Consider the following 26,673-nt stretch of genomic DNA (forward strand, 5'->3'; position numbering starts at 1 on the left):
AAATCGCAGTCTGGGTGTATCTGTCTGCACATTTCTGTTATTGAAAGCAAATCTCTCTCTCTCTCTCTGTCTGTCTCTCTCTCTCTCTCTCTCTCTCTCTCTCTCTCTCTCTCTCTAACCTTCATTGGCAAGGTCAGCATGTGAGTCCACACCTGGCCCAGTAGTTCAAAATCAATTCTTCAAATCAATTCTTCAGAATCAATCACTCAAATCCATGATCATATCAACCCAAAGCAGATTCATTTTGAAAATGGACATTGATCAGAATCTGTGTTTCACAGTCCAACAGAACACCAAAAGAGAATGACAAATGAACAGAACTTTAGCCCCCAATACGTCACACCATAACCATGTCACACCCTGAGTCTTGGTTCCTCTCAAGGTTTCTTCCTCATGCAAAAAACTAGGGAGTTTTTCCTTGCCACTGTCGCCCTTGGCTTGCTCACTGGGGGCTAGGACTCGGCACTTGTAAAGCTGCTTTGTGACAACAACTGTTGTAAAAAGCGCTATATAAATAAAATTTGATTGATTGATTGATTGATTAACATGTCACATCATAATAACCATGTCAAACCACAACCATATCACACCACAACCTTGTCACCCATCAACCATGTCACACCATTAATATGTCACACCATTAACATATCATACCACAACCATGTCACACAATTAACATATCACACCACAACCATAACACATCACAATCTTGTCACCCCTCAAAATTGTCACATCACATGTCACACCATAACCATGTCACACTATAACCATATCACACTACACTCTACAGTAGTACAGTGACATGTCTCTCTACAATCATGTCACACTAAACATGTTACACCAAAGCCATGTCACAGTTGCTTCTTGGGTGTCTGTGAAGGGTATCACAATACATAGATTAAAGCATTTATAGCTGTTCTAGACACTGACTTTGTCAAATGTGGTACCATATCTGCAGTGGCGCAAAAAGGGGGTATGCAGCGTATGCGACGCATAGGGGCGCTGCACTAGAGGGGGCGCCAAATCGATGCCAGAAAATTATTTGCCGAGTTGGTGGTGGGGGGAGTGTGGGGGGCGCAGATAATATGTTTGCACACACCTCAGAAAGTATGTAGTTGCAACCCTGCATATCTGACACATGAAACACAGACATTGAGTTCACGACAAGGGAAATATAACTGCTAAAAGAATAGCAGAGTTAGAAAGAGCACCCAATATGATAAAGAAACTTTTTCTTTCTGTCTGTCTTTAGTTTTGGGCCATTTGTGGTCTAGTGAGCAAAATGTGCATTTCCTCTCCTGAGAGTTCCCAGCGAACCAACCCATCAGTCAGTAGGGTGAGCCTTGAGTGTCAGAGAACAAGGCCCTGCTTACACAAGAACAACCCCCCAAACACACACACACACACACACACACACACACACACACACACACACACACACACACACACACACACACACACACATATAGATGTATGTCTGTATAGCCTAACTGATTAGTATTTAACTTAATTCTTGTTCTCATGACAATTATGCAATAATTGGGTCTGGATTTAACAGGATGTCCTTCAGGCCTGGAGCTTCTGTTTGGCCATAAGCTGTGAACCTAGGTTAGTTTTAATGCCATACAAGTCTCTCTCTCTCTCTCTCTCTCTCTCTCTCTCTCTCTCTCTCTCTCTCTCTCTCTCTCTCTCTTTCTTTCTCTCTCTCTCGTAATACAATCGATCGATTCAGTCAATCAGATTCAGTTGTTGTGAAACAAAATACAATTACAATTAACCAAAATTACAGCACTTTCCAAACCTGGAACACAATGCAACATTAAAATTCGTCAGGTAAATGTGTAGCAGATGTGTGTGTAGCAGGTGTGTGTGTAGCAGGTGTGTGTGTAGCAGGTGTGTGTAGCAGGTGTGTGTGTAGCAGGTGTGTGTGTAGCAGATGTGTGTGTAGCAGATGTGTGTGTAGCAGGTGTGTGTGTAGCAGGTGTGTGTAGCAGGTGTGTGTGTAGCAGGTGTGTGTGTAGCAGATGTGTGTGTAGCAGGTGTGTGTGTAGCAGGTGTGTGTGTAGCAGGTGTGTGTAGCAGGTGTGTGTGTAGCAGGTGTGTGTGTAGCAGGTGTGTGTGAGCTCTCCACTCATCTGTGTGGAAGAGGTTTGAAAGATCTCCTGCCACCAGGGATTTTACTTTACAGATGGTAGTTGAGATCGTGTCCTCTATATACAATAGCAGCACTTATTGTCTGGTACCTACTTAGCCTCGGGATCGCGCATGGCGTTAATCCCAGTCTGTTAATGTAATGCCAGCAACCTGCGAATAAATTATCCGTGTTGTAATCTCCGACTGAAAAATTGTGGCGTGCGAAAGCGATTTACACAACGCAGATTCTTCGTAACTGTGTGTGTATCCATGAGTTTACAGCAGGGGTCAGTAGAGACACTGTGTGCATTACCTTCTTCTGTTAGCGTACGGTCAGTGTAATGACACCTGACACGAATAGACCAAAATTACAGATTACAGTGTGTGTGTGTGTGTGTGTGTGTGTGTGTGTGTGTGTGTGTGTGTGTGTGTGTGTGTGTGTGTGTGTGTGTGTGCGTGCGTGTGTGTGTGTGTTAATGAGAGGAATATATGTATGTATATAGCCTGTGGAGGCCAATGACAAGGGAATCCGAATGAGCAGACTTCTGTGCCTGGGGTTGCCGGACTTGTTGAATTTAAATAACACCTTTTCCACGTAGAGTATTCAAAAATAGGACAATTAGCAGTCGTGCACTGTTTTTGCACATTTGTTATCTTGTTTTTTTAGTGTTGTACATTCTCTTTCGCTCACATCTCTCACTGATTCAGTCTCTCTCTCTCTCTCTCTCTCTCACACACACACACACACACACACACTAGTTCATTCAGAGGCGAGGGGTGAGGGAAAGTGGAGTAGGAGGGGCATTGCTCTTCCCTCTACACACCGCTCGAGACTCCGAGTTTGAACAGCGAGCTCATTCATACTATAGAAATCTGCTCCGCGCGCGCTCCATTTCCGACCACTGCACAAAAGACGATAATGCTACGTGTGCATGATTATCAACTAGACTTTCGGAAAGAAATTACTCACCGCTCACTGTACGCTAAACTGGAAACAAGTCACTTTCTAAAGACCTTCGGATATCCAATCGTCAAAACGTGCATGTGATTCGCACCTGAAAATACCCGCTATAATAGCATCTGCAAGTCAAACTTTAATATGCTTATTTCAAAGGCTTTTACACTTGAATGAGCGAACGTGAGAAGACAAGTCGGAAAAGTTGCGCTGAACGAAAATGTCGGCAACGCACTCCTCGCCTTCGCCTAATAAAAGCAACATTATCACGGATAATTCAGATAACGTGGACTCAGTCGACGCGAACTGGCAAACCCTTTTCGGCTTGTCTCTTGTTATAGCCACTGTCATCTGCGTGGGAGGCTTGTACTCGCTCGGGTCTTTGCTTAGAATGAGGACCAAGTCTTCGATATGCTTCATCGTGGCTTCCTTATCCATAGACGACCTTATCAGCCTCGTTCCACTCTCGCTTTTCATGGTCCTCCAGTGGAGGAGGGACAGCACGGGGCGATCAGGAACCATATGCACTTTATCGGGACTCCTATATGTTTTCCAAGGGTTGTCCAGCAATATGAAAGCCTGTCTCATCGTAGGCTACACTTTCTATGTGACGAAGCGGTTTGGAGTATACCAGAACAGCAGTCGGCCTCGCGCGGTGCTGTGGGCAGTGGCCGTGGTGTGGACAGTGAGCCTTGCGATCAGCTTGTTGCCGGTGTGCGGCTGGGGTCGCTTTGCTCCTGCCTCTGTGGGCTGTCTCCCGGAAAGCGACGGGTTCTACGTGCTGTTCTTGTTCGTTTTGTACTGTGTGTGTTTCTGTGGTCTGATGGTGTGCTCTGTACCTCTCACCTATCAGCTGCTGTGCTCCGCCGAAACAATGAAAACATTTTACCCAAGTTATTTCGACATCGGGACAGCGCTGAGCGCGGACGCTTCGGCGCCGCTGTGTGAGATCCCGTCTCTGTCTCGGGTTAGCTTGGAGAAAACTTTTGGTGCCTACGGTGAATTCAGTTCACATTCGGTGGATTTGAAAAGTAAAGACGAAACCTATTCATGCTCGTCCCATAAAACCGACCATTTTGGAAAGGTTGGCGCCCAGATCACGCGACATTCCCCGGTGGTCTTCGCACAGAAACGCTTCTCGATTATTCTGGCAATGGCCCGAATCGTTTTGTGGATGCCAATGATGGTGAGACTAACAGAGGGAGAGTATGCGAGTGCCGGTGTACTAGTGTTGGAAGTCTAATAGACAACGCCGCCAGCTGGAATTCAGCACTGAGAACTCGTATGTTTAGTCGTATGAAAACGTCTGTCTAGCAGCACAATACGGTTTAGGTTCTGACGTCAACAGGCTACAGGTTACTGTGCAGGACTAAAGTGTTTTTATTTTCATCATTATAGCACTGCTGCACGTTTCAAAAGCCTGAGTCCTGGGTGGCTACTCCGCCCTTGACGTGTTCAACATTCTGTAGTTTTGGCTATGAAGCCTTTTTAAACTATACCTGAATCAGACAGTCCTACGGCGTGCTTGGGTTGAAAGAGGCTTAACAGTGCCACTAGGGCAAGGAGGCTGTTGTTTTTAATCCAAAGTTGACCATGTGTTCTTTTTATGATGCCGTTGCAGGCCCAGATTCTCGTGAGCCACGCCGTTCAGATGCACAGCGCGTCTCTGGAGACGCTGTGTTTTGTCCTCACCTTGCTCTCTGCTGCGCTCACGCCGGTCTTCGTTCTCTCTGAGCGCTGGATTCATCTTCCCTGCGGTTGCTTCATCAACTGCCGCCGGGATGTGGGCCCCGTCACGAGCGCGAGTGAGCATTTCGGTGTATCGGTTAATGCACACACTGACAGTTGTTTGATGATATATTATGAGCGTGAAATGTAAAGCGATGCTCTTCGTGTCTTTACAGCGCATAAACGGAGGTTTGAATTCAACCTCTCGTTCCAGCAAGGCTATGGCGTTTACAAGATATCTCACGCAACTTCTCCCTCTGTTGAGAAGCCCTCTTACAACAGCCTGTACAACTGCGATTTCTCTGAAAGCCGAGTCGCGGTGCTGGACAGCGGGCAGATTGCGAGTCTCGCTACCCGAGAATTCAGGACCACGGTGTCGGAGGACAGTTCCCTCCACCGCGAGCTCCTCCTGGACCATGTCGCCCACGAGGTGAAGGCGGAAGGCCTGCCCCAGGTGAACTCGAAGGAACGGGACGGCTTTGGAAGCGTCTCACCTCCAGTTTCAGCCTGTGACGGGGAGTACCCCAACCTCGATTCGTCGTCGGTGTTTGACGGGCCAGAGAGAAGGCTGTCGCACGAGGAGTGTCGAAAGATCGAACTGACGGACTGGGAGTGGTGTCGGAGCAAATCGGAAAGGACTCCCAGACAGGTAACATTTTATCGCTTCAACCGCTGTTACATGCCTGTCCAGGGCCGGAGTGGACCCCTTTTTCAGCCCGGGAGTTTCATGCCCAAATCCGGCCCAAAATATTTTTTCCCTCCCAATCTGCCCAAACTAGAGATTGATATGAGCCGGCCCATCGGGAATCCTCCCGAATCTCCCCACTCCGGCTCTTTGCCTGTCCAAACATAAATTAGTAGTAGTGTGGGTTTCTTAAATAATAGTGCTATGAGATCGTTATACGTGAACAGTGTAGAGAAAATGTAAGATTTAATTAAACGCTGTAGGTGTTCATTAAATTTTTAGTTTATTTGCTTATTTATTTTATTTCTGCGTGCGTGATTGGCATGCAGAAGACAAAACCACCAGTTTTACCCATGTTCATGTTATGTTTATAAAACAAAATTACGTGTCACGTTAAAAATGTCGACCTGCAGACTTTCAGTAGCAGAGTGTTTGAATCTGCGCTGCAGAAGCCTTCATTCAGCTGAAAGGCTGGGCAAATGTGACGCCGCTAGCAGCGCCCTGCTGGTTACTCCCTGTGCTTAAATGCTGCGAACCTTTGCTCCAGCAAAGGCGTCCGCGCGCTCGCGTGTACGCGCACACCACTTTCTCTCACGTACGTACCTGTTTGTCCCACTGCTAAAGCGGGTTTGTGTCATTCAATTACTGTTAAACCTAGACAACGGAGATCCACGGCTGTAAAACGGCTCCTAATTATGTCTACACATCTCTTTTACTACACTCTAAACTTTGTGATTGCAACATTTTTAAGAGAAAAAAGAGAGACAAGACCACGCGTTGCGCAATAAGACAAAATGGCTGCCTCTTTCTGCTACAGTCCATTGGACTCTTTTTTAAATTAACTTTCATATATAGTGATATTTTACACCCAGTACACCATTAGTAATTCACTATTTCCATACTGGTAATCTACAATCAAAACTCGGCAGCTAATAGCATACAGTTTATGAGTGTGTGCCTAATATTTTAAAACCATGGTTTTGTTTTATTGTTGTAAAATTACAGTATAAAGGATTTTGATGCATTGACCAATTATATGCTTAAAATAATATTTAAAAAACATTGTATGCATCATTTTAGAGATTTACATATCTACATAATGTTAAGGAAACATTCAGCACAGATGTCAGTGTGTCATAGGTGCACACTGTATATAGTTAGTTGTAGTGTGGTGAAATTGCGTTAAAAAAACACATTTTTCCAACACCTTCCTAAAATGTAAAAGTGCATAATGCACTGTTAATGAAAGCAGACACCAACACCAAAACAAATGAGTTTTTCAGAGTTAGTTGCCTTGAAATTACTCAAATTTTGTGCACCAAAACACCTTGATATTTGTTACCTTGGGCCTGGATGCCTCCCCTGTCTCTTTGCATTATGCACGGAATATGACTGCTAAGAAAGCAGAAGTGGTATGAGCCTTGTGACGAATGTTGTGAAATGATTAAATATGGGTCGTTTTTAAGTCGGCATGCTGGCAGATTTGGAAGCGATATGGATTTCAGCTGGTTAGAGTGGCGTCTCCACAGACAAGGTCAGAAGGCGGGGGGGCAGAGTGTGTGATCCCACATTGATTCCAGACTCTTGCAGCCACAGGCCTGGCGTATCAGAGCGAATGGGCATATAGACACACGCACACATGAGAACTCGTATACTATCGCACAGAGGTGTGAAAAGAGTACATGGTTTTTGCAGGTCTCGCTGAAATGGACTTTGATGTTTCACACATACACCCACACATTCTCACATCCGTGCCCACATGCACAAACACAAATACTGCCTTGCTGATTGGGCCCGTGTGCACACACATGTGATGGAACTTTGGGCCCAAGCATTTCACACCTGCTTGGCGGCACACATCACCCCTGGTACCACTGGCACCGTAGCGTTCTGGAAAACATCACCTCCTTCCCCAAATCAGGACACAGGAGATGGGAAGTGGGCGGACACAGCAGCACATCCGCCCACACACACATGGCACCTCCACCCTTACACACATGGCACCTCCACACTTACATACACAGCACCTCCGCCCATACACACACAGCACCTCCACACCTACACACATGGCACACCCACATGGCCCCAATCTATTTCCATCCACAATATGCCCAGCTGTGATTAATATTCCCAATCAAGGCTTCGGCAGACTCCTGTCTCCTCACACTGAAGCAGGGTTTGATTAAGCCTGCTCCCTTGCTCCCTTCCCTCGGGTAAAGGAGACGAACCAATGAAGGAGCGTCACAGAGACAGCAGGGTCCTGCCACATCTTTTCTCTGCCTGCTAGAAACAGATACCTGTGCAGACATTTTAAGGCACGCTAAAACTTGATGGCTGACAATGAAAAGCTTCCACACTTCATGAACTCAAATCAACGCACAAGAGCACTAACAGAATGAGTGAGGCAAATACTGTGTGATGAGATTTGCTTGTTGACAGGAAGACCCCCACCCATGGGTACTGGTACAGTGATGTAATGTGGCGTTAGCTGGACTTTGACACACAGTCAGTAATGACTCCTAACGTTGTTCGGTATGGTGAGGATATCTTTTCATTCACAGCTTTGAGAACCACTGCAACATTCTTTTATTTCTTCTGCCTGCAAGCTACAAAGGGTTTGGTAGAACTGTGTTATAGGCTTTAAAATATGGTTATGTGGCTCAAAATTCCCATTAGTGTTTAAACTAATGCTGCGTGTGCTGCATTTCAAACAGCAGGGCAGATATTCTTGTTCCTTTGCTCACCATCTCTATCCTTTGCTTAATCGACCTTGTACAAACGCAGCACATTCACAGTCACAAACACATGCACAGTCACAAACATGTTCACAGTCACAAACACATGCACAGTCACAAACACATCCACAGCCACAAACACATCCACAGTCACAAACACATCCACAGTCACAAACACGTCCACAGCCAAATGCACTACAAGTGGCTCCTTGCTCAGTTAATTTTCTTTTTCGGTGCTAGCTACAGCTAGGGAGGCATCCTGCTCAAGCATTCCATCAGCTCCTCTACCTCAACTCTTCTACCATCAGCTCCTCTACCTCAACTCCTCTAGAATCAGCTCCACTACCCTCAGCTCCACTATCATCCGCACCTTTACCTCAGCTTCACTACCTCAACTTCTCTCCTTCAGCTTATCTACTATCTCTAGCTCCTCTATTGTGAGCTCCTCTATAGTCAGCTCTATTGTAAGCTCCACCTGTGCTGCTGCAAGCTGTCTGGTGGAGGTAACCAATGGCGGAGCCAAAGGGGGGGCAGAGCCCTTGCCACCCCTAGTGCCACCCCACTGGAAATGGTCATTTTAAGAGAAAATGTGTGTTTCCTTTCGTTGTATATGGACCACTCTGATAAAGCTTTGGTCACCCTTTGGCCACCCCTTGAAAAAAAGTCTAGCTCCGCCACTGGATGTAACCCACAGGCCAATTATGTATTAGAAGTATGAGTGGCCGCAAAAACACTCATTTCAAAGGGCCAAATCATCTCAGAGGGTCAGGGGCCACAGCCCATCCCACTGCTAGTTAGTTTTGCAAATATAATAGAGCTTGTATTGTGAATTGTGATATTAATGATACATCTGAGCTACAGTGAATACATAATGCATATGGCTAGACACATTCAGTAAACAAAGGGATACACTTTCTTAAAAGTTTTCATCAGTCTAAAAAATTTTCTTTAGAAGTGTAAACAGTGTATCTGACCTGAAATGGCCCCGTTTCAAGCGATCAAAACATCTATTTAATCTCAGGAATATTATAAAAGAGGATTTTTTTCTCACCAGAGGATGCATTTTTACCTTCACTGACATTTGCATGCATGGCTGGGTCTGATGGAGAGCAGTAGGTTGGATGGAGTTGAAGGAAGGTTCTTGTTTCGAGCACCTTCACGCCTCCCCACTACCCATAGTGCCCACCCACCCTGGAGATGTGACAGAAAGTCAGCCTCATTCCCTCCGTTAAAAACAAGTCATGGCCAATGAGTGACATAAATGTGTCACTTTTAGAGTTGCTCTTCGCCTCACTTCCCTGCCCTGATCTTGCGTAACGTCTATATTATCCAGCACTGCTGTTTCTCTCCTGCTGTGTCTCTCCTGATGCATCTCTCTTGAGGTGTCTCTCCTGTGTCTTTCTTGATGTGTCTCTTCTGATGTGCCTCTCCTGATGCGTCTCTCTTGATGTGTCTCTCCTGCTGTGTCTCTCCTGATGCATCTCTCTTGAGGTGTCTCTCCTGTGTCTTTCTTGATGTGTCTCTTCTGATGTGCCTCTCCTGATGCGTCTCTCTTGACGTGTCTCTCCTGCTGTCTTTCCTGATGTGCCTCTCCTGATGCATCTCTCTTGACGTGTCTCTCCTGCTGTGTCTTTCTTGATGTGTCTCTCCTGCTGTCTTTCCTGATGTGTTTCTCCTGATGCATCTCTCTTGGCATGTCTCTCCTGCTGTGTCTCTCCTAATGCATATCTCCTGTTGTGTCTCTCCTGATGTGACACTCTCACTCAAAAAGTTGGCTCATTTGTACCGATAGCAAAAAAAGGAATTGGAGTGTACTTTTGCTTCTGAAGAGAAAGACGTCTCCCTGCGCATTGCATAAAATAATCTTTTTTTTGTGTCTGGCATTATTATTAAACCTTTTTTTATGTACATATTTTTAAATATGCTTAAAATATTTAAATTCTAAAGTATAATTATGAAATACTTCTCTTTCTTTTTCTAGAAGGCATCAATATAGTAGATTGTACAGTGCGCTTTTCAATGGTAGTCATTCAGGGATTGACTAATGGGGGATGGCACAGATCTTCTTCACATCTCTGGATCAGACGGGCCTGAGGATTGCGTGTCTAGACCACGTTCTGGTGGGTGTGGGCTGCTTCGTGTTCCCTCTGCCCACTCCCCCAACGCATCACCAAACACCACGCGTGACGTTTGGTCGACAGGCAGCATTCTGGAGAGGCTGGAGCGGTCTGAGCTCTTCTTCATGAAAAATAAGTAATGATCAAGCAGAGGGAGGTGATTACATGAGAGAGAACAGTGAAATGAAACCCAGTCTGCATAATTGCTTTGGAATAATTGGCAGATGGTGCTGGGAGGGGTGGAGCTTCAGTTCCAGCATGTCTGCACTTGCACTGTGATCTGTGTCTTTTCACTTTGAAACGCGGCCGGTGATCTTAATGATCAAGGCGAACAAGACAACTGCACAAAACGTAAAAGAAATCAAAAGCATTCTTTGAAAAAAAAAAAACAGAAGAGCATTTAGCAATTCACTTTGCTTTTTCCCATTATGAGGTGAGAACACAATCCTCTACACCCCACTGCAACTTTGCATGTGACCTGAATTCCTGGTCTGTCACCTAAGGGTACAGGGAAACTCTTTAACTGTCACTCCTTTCCAGCGTGGCAAGGTCAGCTGTGGTGCCTCCCCAGGCTGTTTGGTGTCACGGGAGAGCAGTGGAGATGACGGATATGTTTGCAGTTGATTGGAGCAGCATGACTGGAGTCCTGCTGTTTCATTTTCTCAAGGCAATTGGAGAATGAAATGGAAAAAGATGGCCAGCCTGCTTTTTCAATGCCGCTGATAACATTCGTGTTGTCTATTTTTCAGCTGATTATCTATTAACTTTTTCTTGTTTCTGTAAGAAACTTTTTTACACAGTGAGGCATTGTCCTTAAATTAGAGTTACTGCGATGTGTTTCCTAATCACTGAAAATGATTTAGGGTGTATCTGTGTTAACGAGTGTTCTCTCACAAAGGCCTGAGCACTATGACAAACTGCAGCCTGATGATTACCCCTCATGCATCTTTAATTTGAAGTTTATTTCTCTTCCCATGCTGCTTTTCGAAGCGGGTCGGATTGCAGAGATCAGATTCATTTTTTATATCGTTTCACTGGGATCAGAGTAATTGTTCTTCCTACCTAAGATTGAGAGTGACAGAGAGCGATAGTCAGAGAGTGACATGGAGAGAGACAGAGAGAGAGAGTGACAGAAGACAGAGACAGAGAGATCAACAGAGAGAGGAACAGAAAGAGACGGAGAGAGAGAGAGACAGTGAGAGATCAACAGAGAGAGGAACAGAAAGAGACAGAGAGAGAGAGAGAGTGAGAGAGATGGTGAGAGTGAGACAGTGAGAGAGTGACAGAGGAACATTGAGAGAGACAGTGAGAGAGATAGAGACAGTGAGAGAGACAGAGAGAGCAATAGTGAGAAAGGGACAGTAATAGAGATGGAGAGAGACACAGTGAGATCAATGGTGAGAGTGAGACAATGAGAGAGAGACAGTGAAAGTGATACAATGAGAGTGAGACAGCGAGAGTGATACAGAGAGAGTGAGAGTGAGACAGTGAGAGTGATACAGTGAGAGAGAGAGTGAGACAGTAAGCGTGTGCTGTAGATCTGTACATTACATATCCAGGCTGCATCCCTAGATGACGGTGCTCATCCTCCTCCATCTGGAGCGTTTCCCCCTGTCTTGGTAATGAGGGCTTTTAGCAAGAAAAGTGTGTGCGTGTGCATGCGTGTGTACACACATACACACACATTCAAACATGAGTAACATTTTTCTACCCATTAGCCAAGACTATGCTTGATGTCTGAAAAACAGCTAGCCTTGATCTTCCCAGACTTTGGCCCATGCTGACAGGGGAATGTTTGGTTGTGTTTCAGAGATCTGCGGGCGGATTGGCCATCCCACTGTGTGCCATCCAGGGCACCGTGTCCCTGCACGCACCCACGGGCAAAACGCTCTCCCTCTCCACCTATGAGGTCAGTAGCGACGGGCTCAAGATCTCCCCCAATGGCACCAGGAAGGTGGAAGTGTACCGCTCCAAATCGGTGGGCCATGAGCCCAGTGCAGAGGAGCCTGGGGGTGGAGCGGGCGGGGCGGGCACAGCCGACACCAACGTCAAGATCCATCTGGAGGTCCTGGAGATCTGCGACAATGAGGAGGCCATGGACAGCGTGTCCATCGTGTCCAACATCAGCCAGTCGTCAACACACGCCCGCTCGCCGTCGCTGCGCTACTCACGGCGTGAAAACCGCTTCGTATCATGTGACCTGGGCGAGACGGCCTCGTACTCACTGCTCATCCCCGGCTCCAGCCCGGACGCCGATGGCATCAACATCCACATCCCCGACACGGTGGAGGCCCACCGGCAGAACAGCCGACGTCAGCGCCAGGACGCCGCCGGCTACCGTGAGGAGATACAGCTCCTCAACGAGGTGTACCAGAGGCAGGCGGGAAACACAGGAGACCAAGACCAGCAGCTGCTTTAGGACTCAGCTGATCTGGGCGGAGGGAACTGCGAACATGCTTCAAATGGACTCAGGAGAAGGAGGAGAGTATGGATTGTGGGCTGGGCTTGGGAAGGGGTTATGTGGAGGACTGAGAATGAAATCAGCTATGTTGGGAGGACATCAAAGAGGTAAATGTGTTCAGGCCATTGCGATACAGTTTCATTCAGGCTGGAAATACGGAGATGCTCCTCCAGTGGTGTGAAGGTTAGAGTAGCTGAAATTTGAGGGAACAGGAGAGTGTGTCGGGGGGGAGATTGTGATTTTTTTAATGTTTAGCACAACCGAGGGAAATACTGAACATCCATTCGTTGTGTTAATACATTAACAGCTCACACAGGCAGCATCAGATGACAGAACAGGTGGGAGGCCACAAAGGTCTCTGCTCCCTCCATCCTCCCGTCCCCCGTCTTCCGTCCCCTGTCCCTCATCTCCTGTCTTCCGTTCTCCATCTCCCATCCCCCATCTCCCTGTCAACCCCCGAGTGAGGACTGGGGGTGGAAGGTGGGTGGACCAACGGCCAGGTGTTTGGGTACTAAAATGGCCAAGTGTTTGGGTACATTTAAAATACATTTTGGAAACTGAAATGCAGAGTGGTTGGCCATATGGAGAAACAGGCCTGTGTGTGTGTGTGTGTGTGTGTGTGTGTGTGTGTGTGTGTGTGTGTGTGTGTGTGTGTGTGTGTGTGTGTGTGTGTGTGTGCGCGCGCGTTTACTTCTGTGTGTCTCCTTCTGTGTGTGGCTGTGTGTGTGTGTAAGAGAGAGAGCAGAGAGAGTGATTAGTTTAAATACATGTTAGTATTCATCCTCAGGCACAGGCCATATGGGAACCTGGAGGACGAAGACACCACTGTGGATATCAATAAGAGTCATGACTTTTTCCCTGATGAGAAATATTACCCCAGCGTGGCTCTGTGGAAGATTCCCAAATGACTCACCATTTGGGACAAATGAGTCATCTTGTGTGTGTGTTGCTGTGTTTGTGAATGTGTGTGTCTGTGTGGGTGTGAATGTAGATTTCTGTATGTATAACACAGCTGATTACTTATACATAAGCATGCTGCTTTATGTGTTCCATTTAGCTGTTTCCCTCTCTCCACGTTTGACTCTCTCGCTCATACACACACACACACACACATACACAAACACACGCGCATACACATGCACACGCCTACAGCTAATGGTTACCATTAGAGAGCTAAACAGGACACTCTGTGGAAGCACATTTGCGCTGATGTCAAACCTACTGTATGAGCGGGCAAGAGAGAAAGAGAGAGAGAGAGGGAGCGAGAGAGAAAGAGAGAGTAAGAGTCAGAGACAGAAAGAGGGACAGAGCGTTTTCTGCCACATTACCATTCCACAGATGCAATTTTCCACAGAGAGAAAAATGCATAATTTTAACTCCTCATGAAAGTGCAAATGAATATTCATTTCAAGCCCCTTAGGATCTGCTCCCTTGCCCATTGACGTTAGCCCCCAGTGCATTAGCTGGCCCAACCCAGACAACTCACTTCCATTCTACATCCGCACAAGCGCAGCTAATGGAATATTAAGGCCATTCAGTATGCAAGGCAGCACCCCCCCCTCCCGTCCGGCAGCTAGGAGTGTAGGCCACACCCCATACAGTGAGGGCACACACCCTGTGTGGGGACTCACACCCTGTGTGGAGGGCACACCCCCGTATGGGGAGGACACACCCCCTACGTGGATGGCACGCCTCCTGTGTGGAGGGCTCACACTGCCTGCTGCTGCTCACTGTCATGTGTACTGCTTGTAGAACTGTACAATTTTCAAAAGGAAATGGATAAAATATTCAAAGCTGCACTTCGTGGAAAAGCTCTGCTGATGCTGGCGAGAGTGCATTATCACTTCATATTAGCTCTTTTCCACCTGTTTATATAACAAAGGAGTATATTGTGTTTGTTTTTAAATGCTTTTTGTGTAAGGTGAGCTGCATTACTTTAGGCAGCAAAGGCTTTGTGTGAGAAAATATTATCTGCTGAAAATTCTCAATAAAAAAACACATCAGCCACTTGCCATGGTGTGACTGCCTTGTTCTTTGTTTTAAACATTAAAACAGCAAGTCAACCTTCTCCTGTTTAGTAAACCTGATCTGGGGAGTACGACCAGCTCCACTCGCTTGATGGAGCAATGCAAGTACATCAAAAAGCCTACGTTTAATTGTAATTAATTTCATATTACATCCCAAACATGAAACCTGTTCTTGGGAATATTTTCTGTCAGCTGGGATTAAATATAACAGCCTTACTGAGACATTTAAAAAATGTGGGATTGAATGCTGCTCAGGTATTTATGGGACCCAGATGTAGCATCATCTGTCTTTGCATTGTACTTCAAAGCTGCAGTCTGTTGACTGCTGAAGCAGTCAGAAGCTGTTCTGTGATCAGCCGACCTGCTCCTGGCTCCCTGCTTCCCTTTCTGGCACTGGGAAGGATGAATTTCCTCCAGGTCACCACAATTGCTGCCTCAAATTGAGCAGCTGGTTTCAGGCATGGTGTGTGTGTGTGTGTGTGTGTGTGTGTGTGTGTGTGTGTGTGTGTGTGTGTGTGTGTGTGCGTGCATGTGTGTGTGTGTGTGTGTGAGGCAGAGAATTAGGGAGTGATGGGAAAGTGTGTGAAGGTGAAAGAGATACATACAAACAGGGGAGTGATGGGATGTTGTGTGTGTGTGTGTGTGTGTGTGTGTGTGTGTGTGTGTGTGTGTGTGTAGGTGACCAGGGGAGTGATGAGACTGTGTGTGTGTGTGTGTGTGTGTGTGTGTGTGGGAGCGATAGACGGCTATTACATGTATTTAGCACACCAAGGGCTTATCGAGTCTCTCTTCACATTGTCTCATACAGTAGACTTACAGAAGAAAGACCCTGGCTCTATCATCCCTTGATCTCTCTCTCTCCCTCCTTCTTCCTCCCTCTCTCTTTCTCTCTCTCTCTCTCTCTCTCCCTCCTTCTTCCTCCCTCTCTTTCTCTCTCTCTCTCTCTCTCTCTCTCTCTCTCTAATGTATTTCCTCAAGTACACTTCCCTATCCCTTACTATTTTATTCTTTCTCAATTCAGTTCATCCTGGTTTGATTTTATGGACGCTGTCTTTTTGTTTAAATATGTATTTAGGTTTGTGAGTAATGTATGTATGTGTCTGTCTACACATCTCAAACACAAATAGATCCCAAACACAAATACATTCAACACAAACACACCCCAAACACGAATACACCCCAAACACAAATACATCCCAACACGAATACACCCCAAACACAAATACATCAAACACAAGTACATTCCAAACACAAATACGCCCCAAACACAAATACATCCCAATACAAATACACGCCAAACACAAACACATCCCAACACAAATACACCCCAAACACAAACACATCCCAACACAAATACATCCCAAACACAAATAAACCCCAAACACAAATACATCCCCACACAAATACACTGCAAACACAAACACATCCCAACGCAAATACACCCCAAACACAAACACATCCCAACACAAATAGGGCAGTCATGGCCTGGTGGTTAGGGAACTGGTCTTGTGACTGGAAGGTCGTGGGTTCGATTCCCTGACCTGAGGCCATGACTGAGGTGCCCCTAAGCAATGCCCTTAACCCTCGATTGCTCACTTGTATGTAAAAATGTAAGTCGCTCTGGATAAGGGCGTCTGCCAAATGCCATAAATGTAAATACATCCCAACACAATTACATACCAAACATTAATACAACACAAATACATCCCAAACACAATTTCATATTACATCTCTACACAAATACACCCCAAACACAAATACAGCCCAAACACAATTGCATCCCAACACAAATAAACCCAAAACACAAATACAACCCAAACACAAATATACGCCCAACACAAATACATCACAACCACATCGGGCAGGGTGTTTCTTAAGAATGTGAATGTGTCATTTTACAGTTTGACTATCTTTCACACACACACACACACACACACACACACACACACACACACACACACACACACACACACACAAGTAATCACAAGCACATTACCCTGGCACCTTTAACATTTTGGAATAACACCTTTTAATTCTGGAAAACTCTGGAAAACTCCACTTTCCGGTAACCACCATGACAAGCTAAAACAAGCCCTCAAGTCTTCTGGGAGCTGGAGGGTGCTTCAGACTCATAGCATTCTTTGAGCAAATAGAAGAAATACAGAGATGTGATTTATTCTTGCCAATCACGTTCCAGCTCCAGTGTTCACAGTGAATGTCACAAATCACAGCCAATCAGCCCCACTGCACTCTGATCTGCAGTGAAACTGCAATGCAAATGACAAGTTTGTAGAGCTCTAGAACTGAAGAATCAAGAGACACACACTCACACTTGCACACACACACTGGCACAACACACACACACACGTCCACACACGCTCACTCGCACACACACACACACACACACACACACACACACACACACACACACACACACACACACACACACACATTTTTGTCACTGGGGAGTCTGTGCCTTTTTGGCTGTGCAGGGCTTTGTCTACCCTGACATTTGGACATTTTAACTTCTTACGACTACATACTGCATACTGCATACTGTATCCCCTGTCCTCCCATCTAGTGTAGCATAATAATACTTATACTCGGAAACTTAATACTTTTACATGATCTTATACAGTAAACACTGTTTAGCAAAAGTCCCAGAGAGTGATAATTTGAACAATCTAACTGCAGATAATTTGAATGGCAGATTTCAGTCTCACCTCATATAAAGCTGGACAAAATAATATTCTCTCACCAAGTATGAGCATGTTTGTGTGTGCCCGTGTGAGCATGTGTGTGTGTGTTCGGCTGTCATTCTGTGAAAAAGGGGTATCATGATAGTATATATAAATAGACAGACATTTCAAATAGAGCACCATTGTAATGGATTTGATATATATTTCATGACAGGGTTCAACCCCAATGCGGGTTCCTTATTGCAGCTCCTCTCTGGTCCAGGAACAGACGCTGTTTTCATCCAGGCTGTAAATCCCTAACCCCCCCCCACCCGACTGAAACAAGTGTCCAGTGCTAATCTGAATACAGACTAATTGGAGCCTGGACATGGGAAGCAGAGTGTGCAGGGGGGGGGGGGTTGTTACACAATCACAGCTCCTTTTGTATGCTGCACAGCTATACGCACAGATTCGCACAGCAAGAGACACGATCCTAGATTTCTCTTGTGGGGGGAAAATGCAAAGAGAAAATAATTAGTGACTGAGTTTTGTTTAATGCGAGGTGAATATTAAAAGGATGCGGTGAGCCAGTTTTATCACCAGGTTTCTCTCATAAAAAACCTTAAGAAAAGTATTGTTTTTGCATTACGTTATTAATTGTGCATTAAAGTCTACCATATAAAACATTTGATAAATGATAAACTGAGTTGAGCTGGTCTGTTTTAACAATGGGGTTCAATAACCATATCAGTACAGGTCACTACACCCCTCATATGTAATAATTAATCATTGGTAATTCATTATAAGTGAGCTATTGAGGCACTGAGTATTCAAAGCTGAGCCAATGAGAGCTGTGCTCTGATGACGCTCTGGTGACGTGTGGCTCTGATTAATAAGGTGATAAATATGACACTGTCCTTTACTGTCAGGCTAATGTATTCTGCAGAACATTTACAAAGGCAAGGGCAATTGCTGAGCTTTTAATTATAAGGACCCTCACTATTCTAGTTTAGTTTAGTGCATGAGATTCTAAAACCTGCTGTGCATTAAGTTGCAACTGTCGAACAAAATGTGTGTCTGTGTGTGTACAATATATATTAATCTCCTTAATCTCTCACGATTTGAAGCTTGCAAAAGAATCTTATTTTAGCGAAGCGGAGATTCGAGCCAATCATACGTGACTTCGTCATAAGCCGTCGCCGGTACCTCCAAAAAATGCGTGTCGTTAATTTTGTGCGACTTGCCGAATTCGTTTCCTATGCCAACCAAGATGTGGTGAAAATACACATTTAGCTGCAAACCCAATATTTGTAAAATATTAAAAACTTCAGATATTTGTAACAAAGTCGTAAATATTATTAATAATCTTTGGGCGTAAATTCAGGATACGCATTTATTTAAGTAAATCTGAGTGATATGTAGGCGCATTAGCCTGTGGTTAACTAGCTAACTAGCTTGAGTTTTATCATCTGACCTGGAAACACGCTCGCTGGAGTTAGCTCGCCCGCTAACGAACGAGCCTATTGCTCCACAACACCGGAGACCCTTCGACCTGTAGCTCCCGCTTTAGTTAAGCCCGGTGAAGGTCTCTTTTTACCGGACTATTGGATGCGGGAAACACAAAACGGTACATTCGCTTCAGCCGCCGGTGTTGACGTTGGGTATGAGTTACGGATATGGAGACCGCCGGGGCCGGAGAGGGGGCGGAGGGCGGCGGTTCGGGGACGGAGAAGACGTTTGGGACCGCTGTGCTGGTTCGAGCAGCGGAGGATACCAGAGAACCTCCAGCTGGGAGTCCAAGGACGAGCAGAGCCAGGGCGGCGGACGAGGGTCTCGCGGCGGCGGGGCGGGCCGGGGCAAACACCCGCCGCACCTGAAGGGTCGCGACATCGGACTGTGGTACGCCAAACGGGGAGGCATCAAACGGGCAGAGGCGGAGAGAAAGTCGGTGAGTGCGCCCACACAGAGCGGTGAATAACATTCATCAAAGACCTGTATTGTGTTTTTGTTTGTTTTCTTAAGTGTCAACACTTTAAGGACATACACAATTGTGCATGGCAGAATAGTAATATATATATATACATATGCACACACACATACATATATATAATATACATATATATATATAATTGTATATAATACAATAAGTTAATTGTATAGAATATAGAGTTTAAGACGTATATTTATGAACAGAATAACGGAACAGTCTTATTTCTTTCCTCTCCATGTTGTATGTAGATTGGTGTAAAGGTGCCCGTGCAGTTGTTTCCATGTGAAAGGTCAGAGTTTGTGGAACATTTTTTATGTGCACCCCACAGCGTGCTGTCGTTCACATGGACGAGTCTCGTGAGCACCACATTGCACAGCTTCTGAGCTCGGTGCAGAGGGAGCCGTCTTCCTCCACCCAGCGCCACGCCCCTTCACACCAGCAGGTTGCGACGCACGAGCACAGGTGAGTCTCCGCCCAGTCTCCGCCCAGTCTCCGCCCAGCCTCGCAGTGGGAGGCTGCTGTTCAACTCCAGGTATGTCCTGATACCCATGAGGAGACGGCTACTGACTGAAACTGGTCAGAGATGCTGAGCTGTAACCAGCTGTATTGGTCAGTGGATTCTGGCCAGGAGCTGTTGTGGCTTTGTGGTTGTGAACGTGGTGTTTGTTTTGACAAGCTTCCTCCACTCTGGTAGGGTGACGATAAGGACAGTTATACTGTATTGAAGTTCTGCTGGTACATATTGCTATTACAGTATGCCTGACAGTATAACACATTATTGAACCCGTAATGCAACATGTTTTACTGACCTGCTTGACATGCCTGCTTTAATTTCACATAAATAATGTATGGTTGTTTCACAGAACATCCATCTAAAAATTCAGAACATTAATCTAAAATTCCTGAAATTGGTCATGATGCTGATGGCATGCAGTAAAGAACCTGTGATTTATCAGAGGGCTCATCTGTATATTGCTGCCTTCTGCAATATTAGAGCTGCCAAGGCCAATATTGTGATGAGGAGCTGAGAGCCCTGTTGGGGGGGGCGTGTTTCTGCCATCCATCTCAATAGAGGCTGTTTATACACCAGCAAAATACGCCAGTGATTACATACATGTGCATGTGTATTACATACATGTGCAAGTGAGTTACATATATGTATGTGTGGATTGCATATATATATATATATATATTAGTGGTGGGACTTTAACGTGTTAATTTCGATTAATTAATTACAGGAAAATTAACGCACTAAAAAAATTAACGCATTTAACGCATGAGACACTTTTGCACCGTGGAATGTTTCTCCACGTATGTATGTCGAGTTCCAGACATACAGACTATATGGACGCACAATAAGATCATGATGGAGATGACTGAAGAGGCTACGCTGGTGGATGGGAAATTTAAATATAAGAAACTTCCAGATGGAAGTACAAACACAAATAGTGTTATTTGCACTTTATGTAGGAAGGAGTTCGCTTATCACAGGAGCACTTCCACCCTTCGTTACCACCTCAACGGAAAACATGTTGGGGCTAATGCGCACGTCAGTAATGATAACTTAGCTGATAAATGTATTCCTAGTACGATAGGGTGACCAAACGTCCGTATTTCCCGGGACATGTCCGTATTTCACATCCTGTCCCGGGCGTCCCGGGTTTTTTTTTAAACGAGGAAATGTCCTGGTTTTTAAATTACCTTCATTGGACCATTAAGACTGTATTAAACTTTCGCGAGTGGCCGTAGCGCGCGACTCCACACGCGTTTATACATGATGCGTCATATTATTTGCAGTGTTGTTCGCTCTCTGTGGTCGAAGATAAAGGCTTACAAGAAACGCTGCGAATTGCGTCAACTGATGCAAGCTACGAACTACCGTCCAGAAAGACAATGTCGAAGAAAATCCAGCAGCTGTATGATGAGGAAAGGGAAGTAAAACAGGTTATTGTGAAGAGCGCCACAAATGTGGCTCTGACTGGGGATCACTGGGCCTCTGTTAGCAACAAGAATTATCTTGGTGTGACAGCTCATATTATAGATGATGAATCCATAGATGATGAAGATCCAGTCATTTGCTTTGAGCATGCAGAAAACCACTTCTAAGCACTATGGAGATGCCTGTGGCAGAGGCCTGGGAAATTAAAGAAAAATATACCATCTAAAATGGTATTAAAAAACATCTTCTGATTTACTTTAATTCTTCCAATATCCTGAGCAAAACTCCCAAAATTAAACAACATTTTTGGTCAGAATTTCCAGTGTTCTGAACTGTTTTCTGCACTCATCTATTGGTCTGTGTAGTAGACTGGTGGAAAAATAAACAAGATGTTGAAGTTTATGATTATGTTCATTGATTCATTCATCATTCAAACTTAAATTAATATTTCTCATGTTAAGGACTGAAATGCGATTAAAATGCGATTAATTTCGATTAATTAATTACAAAGCCTCCGATTAATTTGATTAATTTTTTTAATCGCATCCCACCCCTAATTATATATATATAGTGTGTGTGTATGTATTTGTGTGTTGCATATCTGTACGTGTGGATTAACATACTGTATGTTCTCACATACATCAATCATGAGTCTTCCTTACAATGGTCTCTACACAAGGGTCTCTATGTCTCTGTCTGGCCCTCAGTTACTTTGACGGGGACGACCCTCCGGAAGAGTTACAGAAGATTGGAAAGGTGGTGAAGATGGAACAGGATAAAGAGGATGAGCGGGAGGATGAGGTGACGATGAAGGTGAAAGCAAAGGATGAACGTGGAGACAGGGACCTGGAATACTTGCTTCAGGATTTGGTTCAGAAGCCGGCACTGGACGCAGAACTGAAGAGTGAATTCCAAGCCAAAGCAGAGAATCCAAAATACTTGGAAATGCTGGTGAGAGAGAGTGAGAGTGTGAGTTAGTGAGAACGTGAATGAGAGTGACAGCCGGCACTGGTTTATTGTGTTCTGGTCTAGGGTTAGGGTTAGTTCTGCCGTAGATCTCCTAGTGGAACCTTTCTGGGCTGAAGTTGACCCATTTTCAATTTTGTTAAAATCTGTTTTCCAGAAATTCAGAGAGAAGCTGCCGTCTTATGGAATGAGAGAGGTAAAGTCTTATCGACACACTCCAAACTGACACTACACCAAATGAGACCCCAGTGCTCAAACTCATGAAGGTAGTGAAACCAAGTGCTGACGGTAGGTTACTTAGAGGCTTCTTCTGCTGATCTGGGGCCACAGGAACTGGTGAGCTTGGTGCAGGCGAACCGCGTGGTGGTGGTCAGCGGCGAGACCGGCTGTGGCAAAACCACGCAGGTGACGCAGTTCATCCTGGACGACTACATCCAGCGCGGGGTTGGCTCCCTCTGCAGGGTGGTGTGCACACAACCCCGCCGCATCAGTGCCATATCCGTGAGTGTGATTGGCCAGTCCCTGGTCACATAGACAGGATTGCCTCGTTAGAAGGCAAATAAAGATTTGACTATTGGCTAAAATCTTGAGGTACATTACAGGAGCTGTTATGTTTTAATGCTGTACGTGGATGAAGGTATCTTCTTTTGCCATTACAGTAGGGTTAGGGTGAGAAAGCACTAGAGATGTAACACAATCAGTCCAGGTGTGCTGCTAAAATACATGTACCATCAGTGTGTGTCGTTTGATACCAGATAACATTTGTTAAATATGTGTGTGTGTGTGTGTGTGTGTGTGTGTAGGTGGCAGAGAGGGTTGCGGCAGAGAGGGCGGAGCCTGTAGGCGAGGGGCGGTCCTGCGGCTACCAGATCCGACTGCAGAGGTGAGTTGAGCTGGTGGTTGGTGCACGGCTGCTGGTTCAGGTTCCTTTCTCTGTGACTGAGAACAGAGCTGTACACAGCACCCAATTATCACGTCAAACTCTGTTTGAGTTGGGCTGTGGGTGGGGGGTGGAGTGGTAATACCACATGGTGGAGCGGTGTAGTATTGTTCTGGATGGCAGCAAGGATGTGAAACTGTTCAGCCAATCACGAGTAGAGTGAGCACAGCTCAAATAGCTGAAACAGCTGCCTTTCTGTATTGCTGCTTAGAGGCCAAGGATGTCTCTGCAGGTCCCTGCAGAAGATCTCGCTCACCTATAGGAGGCAAAGTTGAAGACCTTTCTAGCAGTTTGTTTTTTGCTGGGATGAATGTTATTTGGAGATTCTTGTTTCTTATGCGTTTTAGAATAATCTCATTACTGGGGAAAGATTAGTGTTCTGTTCTCTAGTGTTCCATGTGTGTTTGTGTGAGTGAGATGGGGAGATTTTTTATATATGCCTTTATCTGAGAGAAAGAGAAGGAAAGAAATGTGGGTGATGATGTTTTAGAGTGTGTGAGGCAGAGACAGAACCTTGGCTGAACATTGAGGTCTGTAGAAATAATTGGTTCTTTTGGGCGAGTAGGGTGTGTAAGAAGTGCTGATTAAAAACGTGTGTTCCCTCTCACTCTCTCTGTTGCGTTCCCTCTCACTCTCTCTGTTGCGTTCCCTCTCACTCTCTCTGTTGCGTTTCCTCTCACTCTCTCTGTTGCGTTTCCTCTCACTCTCTCTGTTGCGTTTCCTCTCACTCTCTCTGTTGCGTTTCACTCTCTCTGTTGCGTTTCCTCTCACTCTCTCTGTTGCGTTTCCTCTCACTCTCTCTGTTGCGTTCCCTCTCACTCTCTCTGTTGCGTTCCCTCTCACTCTCTCTGTTGCGTTTCCTCTCACTCTCTCTGTTGCGTTTCCTCTCACTCTCTCTGTTGCGTTTCCTCTCACTCTCTCTGTTGCGTTCCCTCTCACTCTCTGTTGTTTCCTCTCACTCTCTCTGTTGCGTTTCCTCTCACACTCTCTGTTGCATTCCCTCTCACTCTCTGTTGCGTTCCCTCTCACTCTGTTGTTTCCTCTCACTCTCTCTGTTGCGTTTCCTCTCACTCTCTCTGTTGCGTTCCCTCTCACTCTCTCTGTTGCGTTCCCTCTCACTCTCTCTGTTGCGTTTCCTCTCACTCTCTCTGTTGCGTTCCCTCTCACTCTCTCTGTTGCGTTCCCTCTCACTCTCTCTGTTGCGTTCCCTCTCACTCTCTCTGTTGCGTTTCCTCTCACACTCTCTGTTGCGTTCCCTCTCACTCTCTGTTGTTTCCTCTCACTCTCTCTGTTGTTTCCTCTCACTCTCTCTGTTGTTTCCTCTCACTCTCTCTGTTGTTTCCTCTCACTCTCTGTTGCGTTCCCTCTCACTCTCTCTGTTGCGTTCCCTCTCACTCTCTCTGTTGCGTTCCCTCTCACTCTCTGTTGCGTTCCCTCTCACTCTCTCTGTTGCGTTCCCTCTCACTCTCTCTGTTGCGTTCCCTCTCACTCTCTCTGTTGCGTTCCCTCTCACTCTCTCTGTTGCGTTTCCTCTCACTCTCTCTGTTGCGTTTCCTCTCACTCTCTCTGTTGCGTTTCCTCTCACTCTCTCTGTTGCGTTTCCTCTCACTCTCTCTGTTGCGTTTCCTCTCACTCTCTCTGTTGCGTTCCCTCTCACTCTCTCTGTTGCGTTCCCTCTCACTCTCTGTTGCGTTTCCTCTCACTCTCTCTGTTGCGTTTCCTCTCACTCTCTCTGTTGCGTTCCCTCTCACTCTCTCTGTTGCGTTTCCTCTCACTCTCTCTGTTGCGTTTCCTCTCACTCTCTCTGTTGCGTTCCCTCTCACTCTCTCTGTTGCGTTCCCTCTCACTCTCTCTGTTGCGTTCCCTCTCACTCTCTCTGTTGCGTTCCCTCTCACTCTCTCTGTTGCGTTTCCTCTCACTCTCTCTGTTGCGTTTCCTCTCACTCTCTCTGTTGCGTTTCCTCTCACTCTCTCTGTTGCGTTTCCTCTCACTCTCTCTGTTGCGTTTCCTCTCACTCTCTCTGTTGCGTTCCCTCTCACTCTCTCTGTTGCGTTCCCTCTCACTCTCTCTGTTGCGTTCCCTCTCACTCTCTCTGTTGCGTTCCCTCTCACTCTCTCTGTTGCGTTCCCTCTCACTCTCTCTGTTGCGTTTCCTCTCACTCTCTCTGTTGCGTTTCCTCTCACTCTCTCTGTTGCGTTCCCTCTCACTCTCTCTGTTGTTTCCTCTCACTCTCTCTGTTGCGTTCCCTCTCACTCTGTTGTTTCCTCTCACTCTCTCTGTTGTGTTCCCTCTCACTCTCTCTGTTGCATTCCCTCTCACTCTCTCTGTTGCGTTCCCTCTCACTCTCTCTGTTGTTTCCTCTCACTCTCTGTTGTTCCCTCTCACTCTCTCTGTTGCGTTCCCTCTCACTCTCTGTTGTTCCCTCTCACTCTCTGTTGTTTCCTCTCACTCTCTCTGTTGCGTTTCCTCTCACTCTGTTGTATTTCTTCACACTCTCAGTCGTGTTCCCTCTCACACTCCTCCTCCCCCGCCTTTCTCTCCTAATCAAATTTTATCTTGAGTCTCCTCAACCCCTCGACTTCTCTGAACAACTACTGCTTGCCCTCTTCTCTCTCTCCCTCTCCCTCTTTCTTCATCCTCTTTTCCCCCTCACTTTCTCTTAATGCTCCTGCTAACCTCTCCTCCTGTGGGTGGGTGGGGATTGCTGCAGGCAGGGCGGGGGGTATGATGTCTCCGCCCCCCTGGGCCCCACCATGGCTCTGCTCCCATTAGTTGCCTTTTAACCACAGTGCAGAATGAAGGTCAAACTGCAGTGACTCATCACGCACAGAGAGGGGGGGGAGGGAGAGGGAGAGAGCGGGGAGGGAGAGGGAGAGAAAGAAATACATAGTGAAAGAAAGAGATACAAGAACAGAAGGGGAAGCAGACAAGTGAAGCTCACTGCCCATGGTGCCCCCTTAACATGACCTGAACTAGAAGTGTCTGCAGAGTAGGGCGGAGTCAGGGGCGGGGCTGGGGCGGGGTCAGGGCGGCTGTGGGAGTGTAATACGAAAGACCAGGACTGGTTGGACAGCTGGAAATAACGTAGTGATTACTGGAAGGAGAAATCAAGCAGCTGTAGGAAATGTGTCCATGGGGCCTAATAAAGGTTAATGTGAAGGGGATATCTCTCTCTCTCTCTCTCTCTACCTCTCTCTCTCTCTCTCTCTCTCTCTCTCATATGTGCGTCCTTCTGCCCTCTACCTCCTCATCCATCTTTAGGCGTGTTACTATTTTTAGCGGGTTTGTGTCATTTAAAGAACCTCTTCGTTGATAATCT

At 46.0% G+C, this 26,673-nt stretch overlaps 2 protein-coding genes across 2 annotated transcripts in view; both read left to right on the forward strand.

Moving 5' to 3' along the window:
• The first annotated feature begins 2,920 nt into the window (after positions 1 to 2,920).
• Positions 2,921 to 14,823, forward strand: LOC143501472 (putative G-protein coupled receptor 149). The gene is made up of 4 exons (XM_076995008.1): positions 2,921 to 4,274; positions 4,710 to 4,893; positions 4,993 to 5,465; positions 12,164 to 14,823. Exons 1-4 carry the CDS (start codon positions 3,309 to 3,311, stop codon positions 12,770 to 12,772), a joined length of 2,232 nt encoding a protein of 743 aa, XP_076851123.1. The 5' UTR covers positions 2,921 to 3,308; the 3' UTR covers positions 12,773 to 14,823.
• Positions 14,824 to 18,737: 3,914 nt separating this feature from the next.
• Positions 18,738 to 26,673, forward strand: part of dhx36 (DEAH (Asp-Glu-Ala-His) box polypeptide 36) — a 35,834-nt gene continuing 27,898 nt past the window's right edge. Inside the window, exons 1-6 of the mRNA XM_076995005.1 lie at positions 18,738 to 19,467; positions 19,838 to 19,971; positions 22,156 to 22,399; positions 22,572 to 22,610; positions 22,745 to 22,915; positions 23,218 to 23,297. Coding sequence (XP_076851120.1) covers positions 19,183 to 19,467; positions 19,838 to 19,971; positions 22,156 to 22,399; positions 22,572 to 22,610; positions 22,745 to 22,915; positions 23,218 to 23,297 — 953 coding nt within the window. The 5' untranslated portion in view covers positions 18,738 to 19,182. The remainder of the gene's footprint in view (positions 19,468 to 19,837; positions 19,972 to 22,155; positions 22,400 to 22,571; positions 22,611 to 22,744; positions 22,916 to 23,217; positions 23,298 to 26,673) is intronic.

Source organism: Brachyhypopomus gauderio, chromosome 2 (assembly GCF_052324685.1).
Source record: "Brachyhypopomus gauderio isolate BG-103 chromosome 2, BGAUD_0.2, whole genome shotgun sequence".
Lineage (NCBI taxonomy): Eukaryota > Metazoa > Chordata > Actinopteri > Gymnotiformes > Hypopomidae > Brachyhypopomus > Brachyhypopomus gauderio.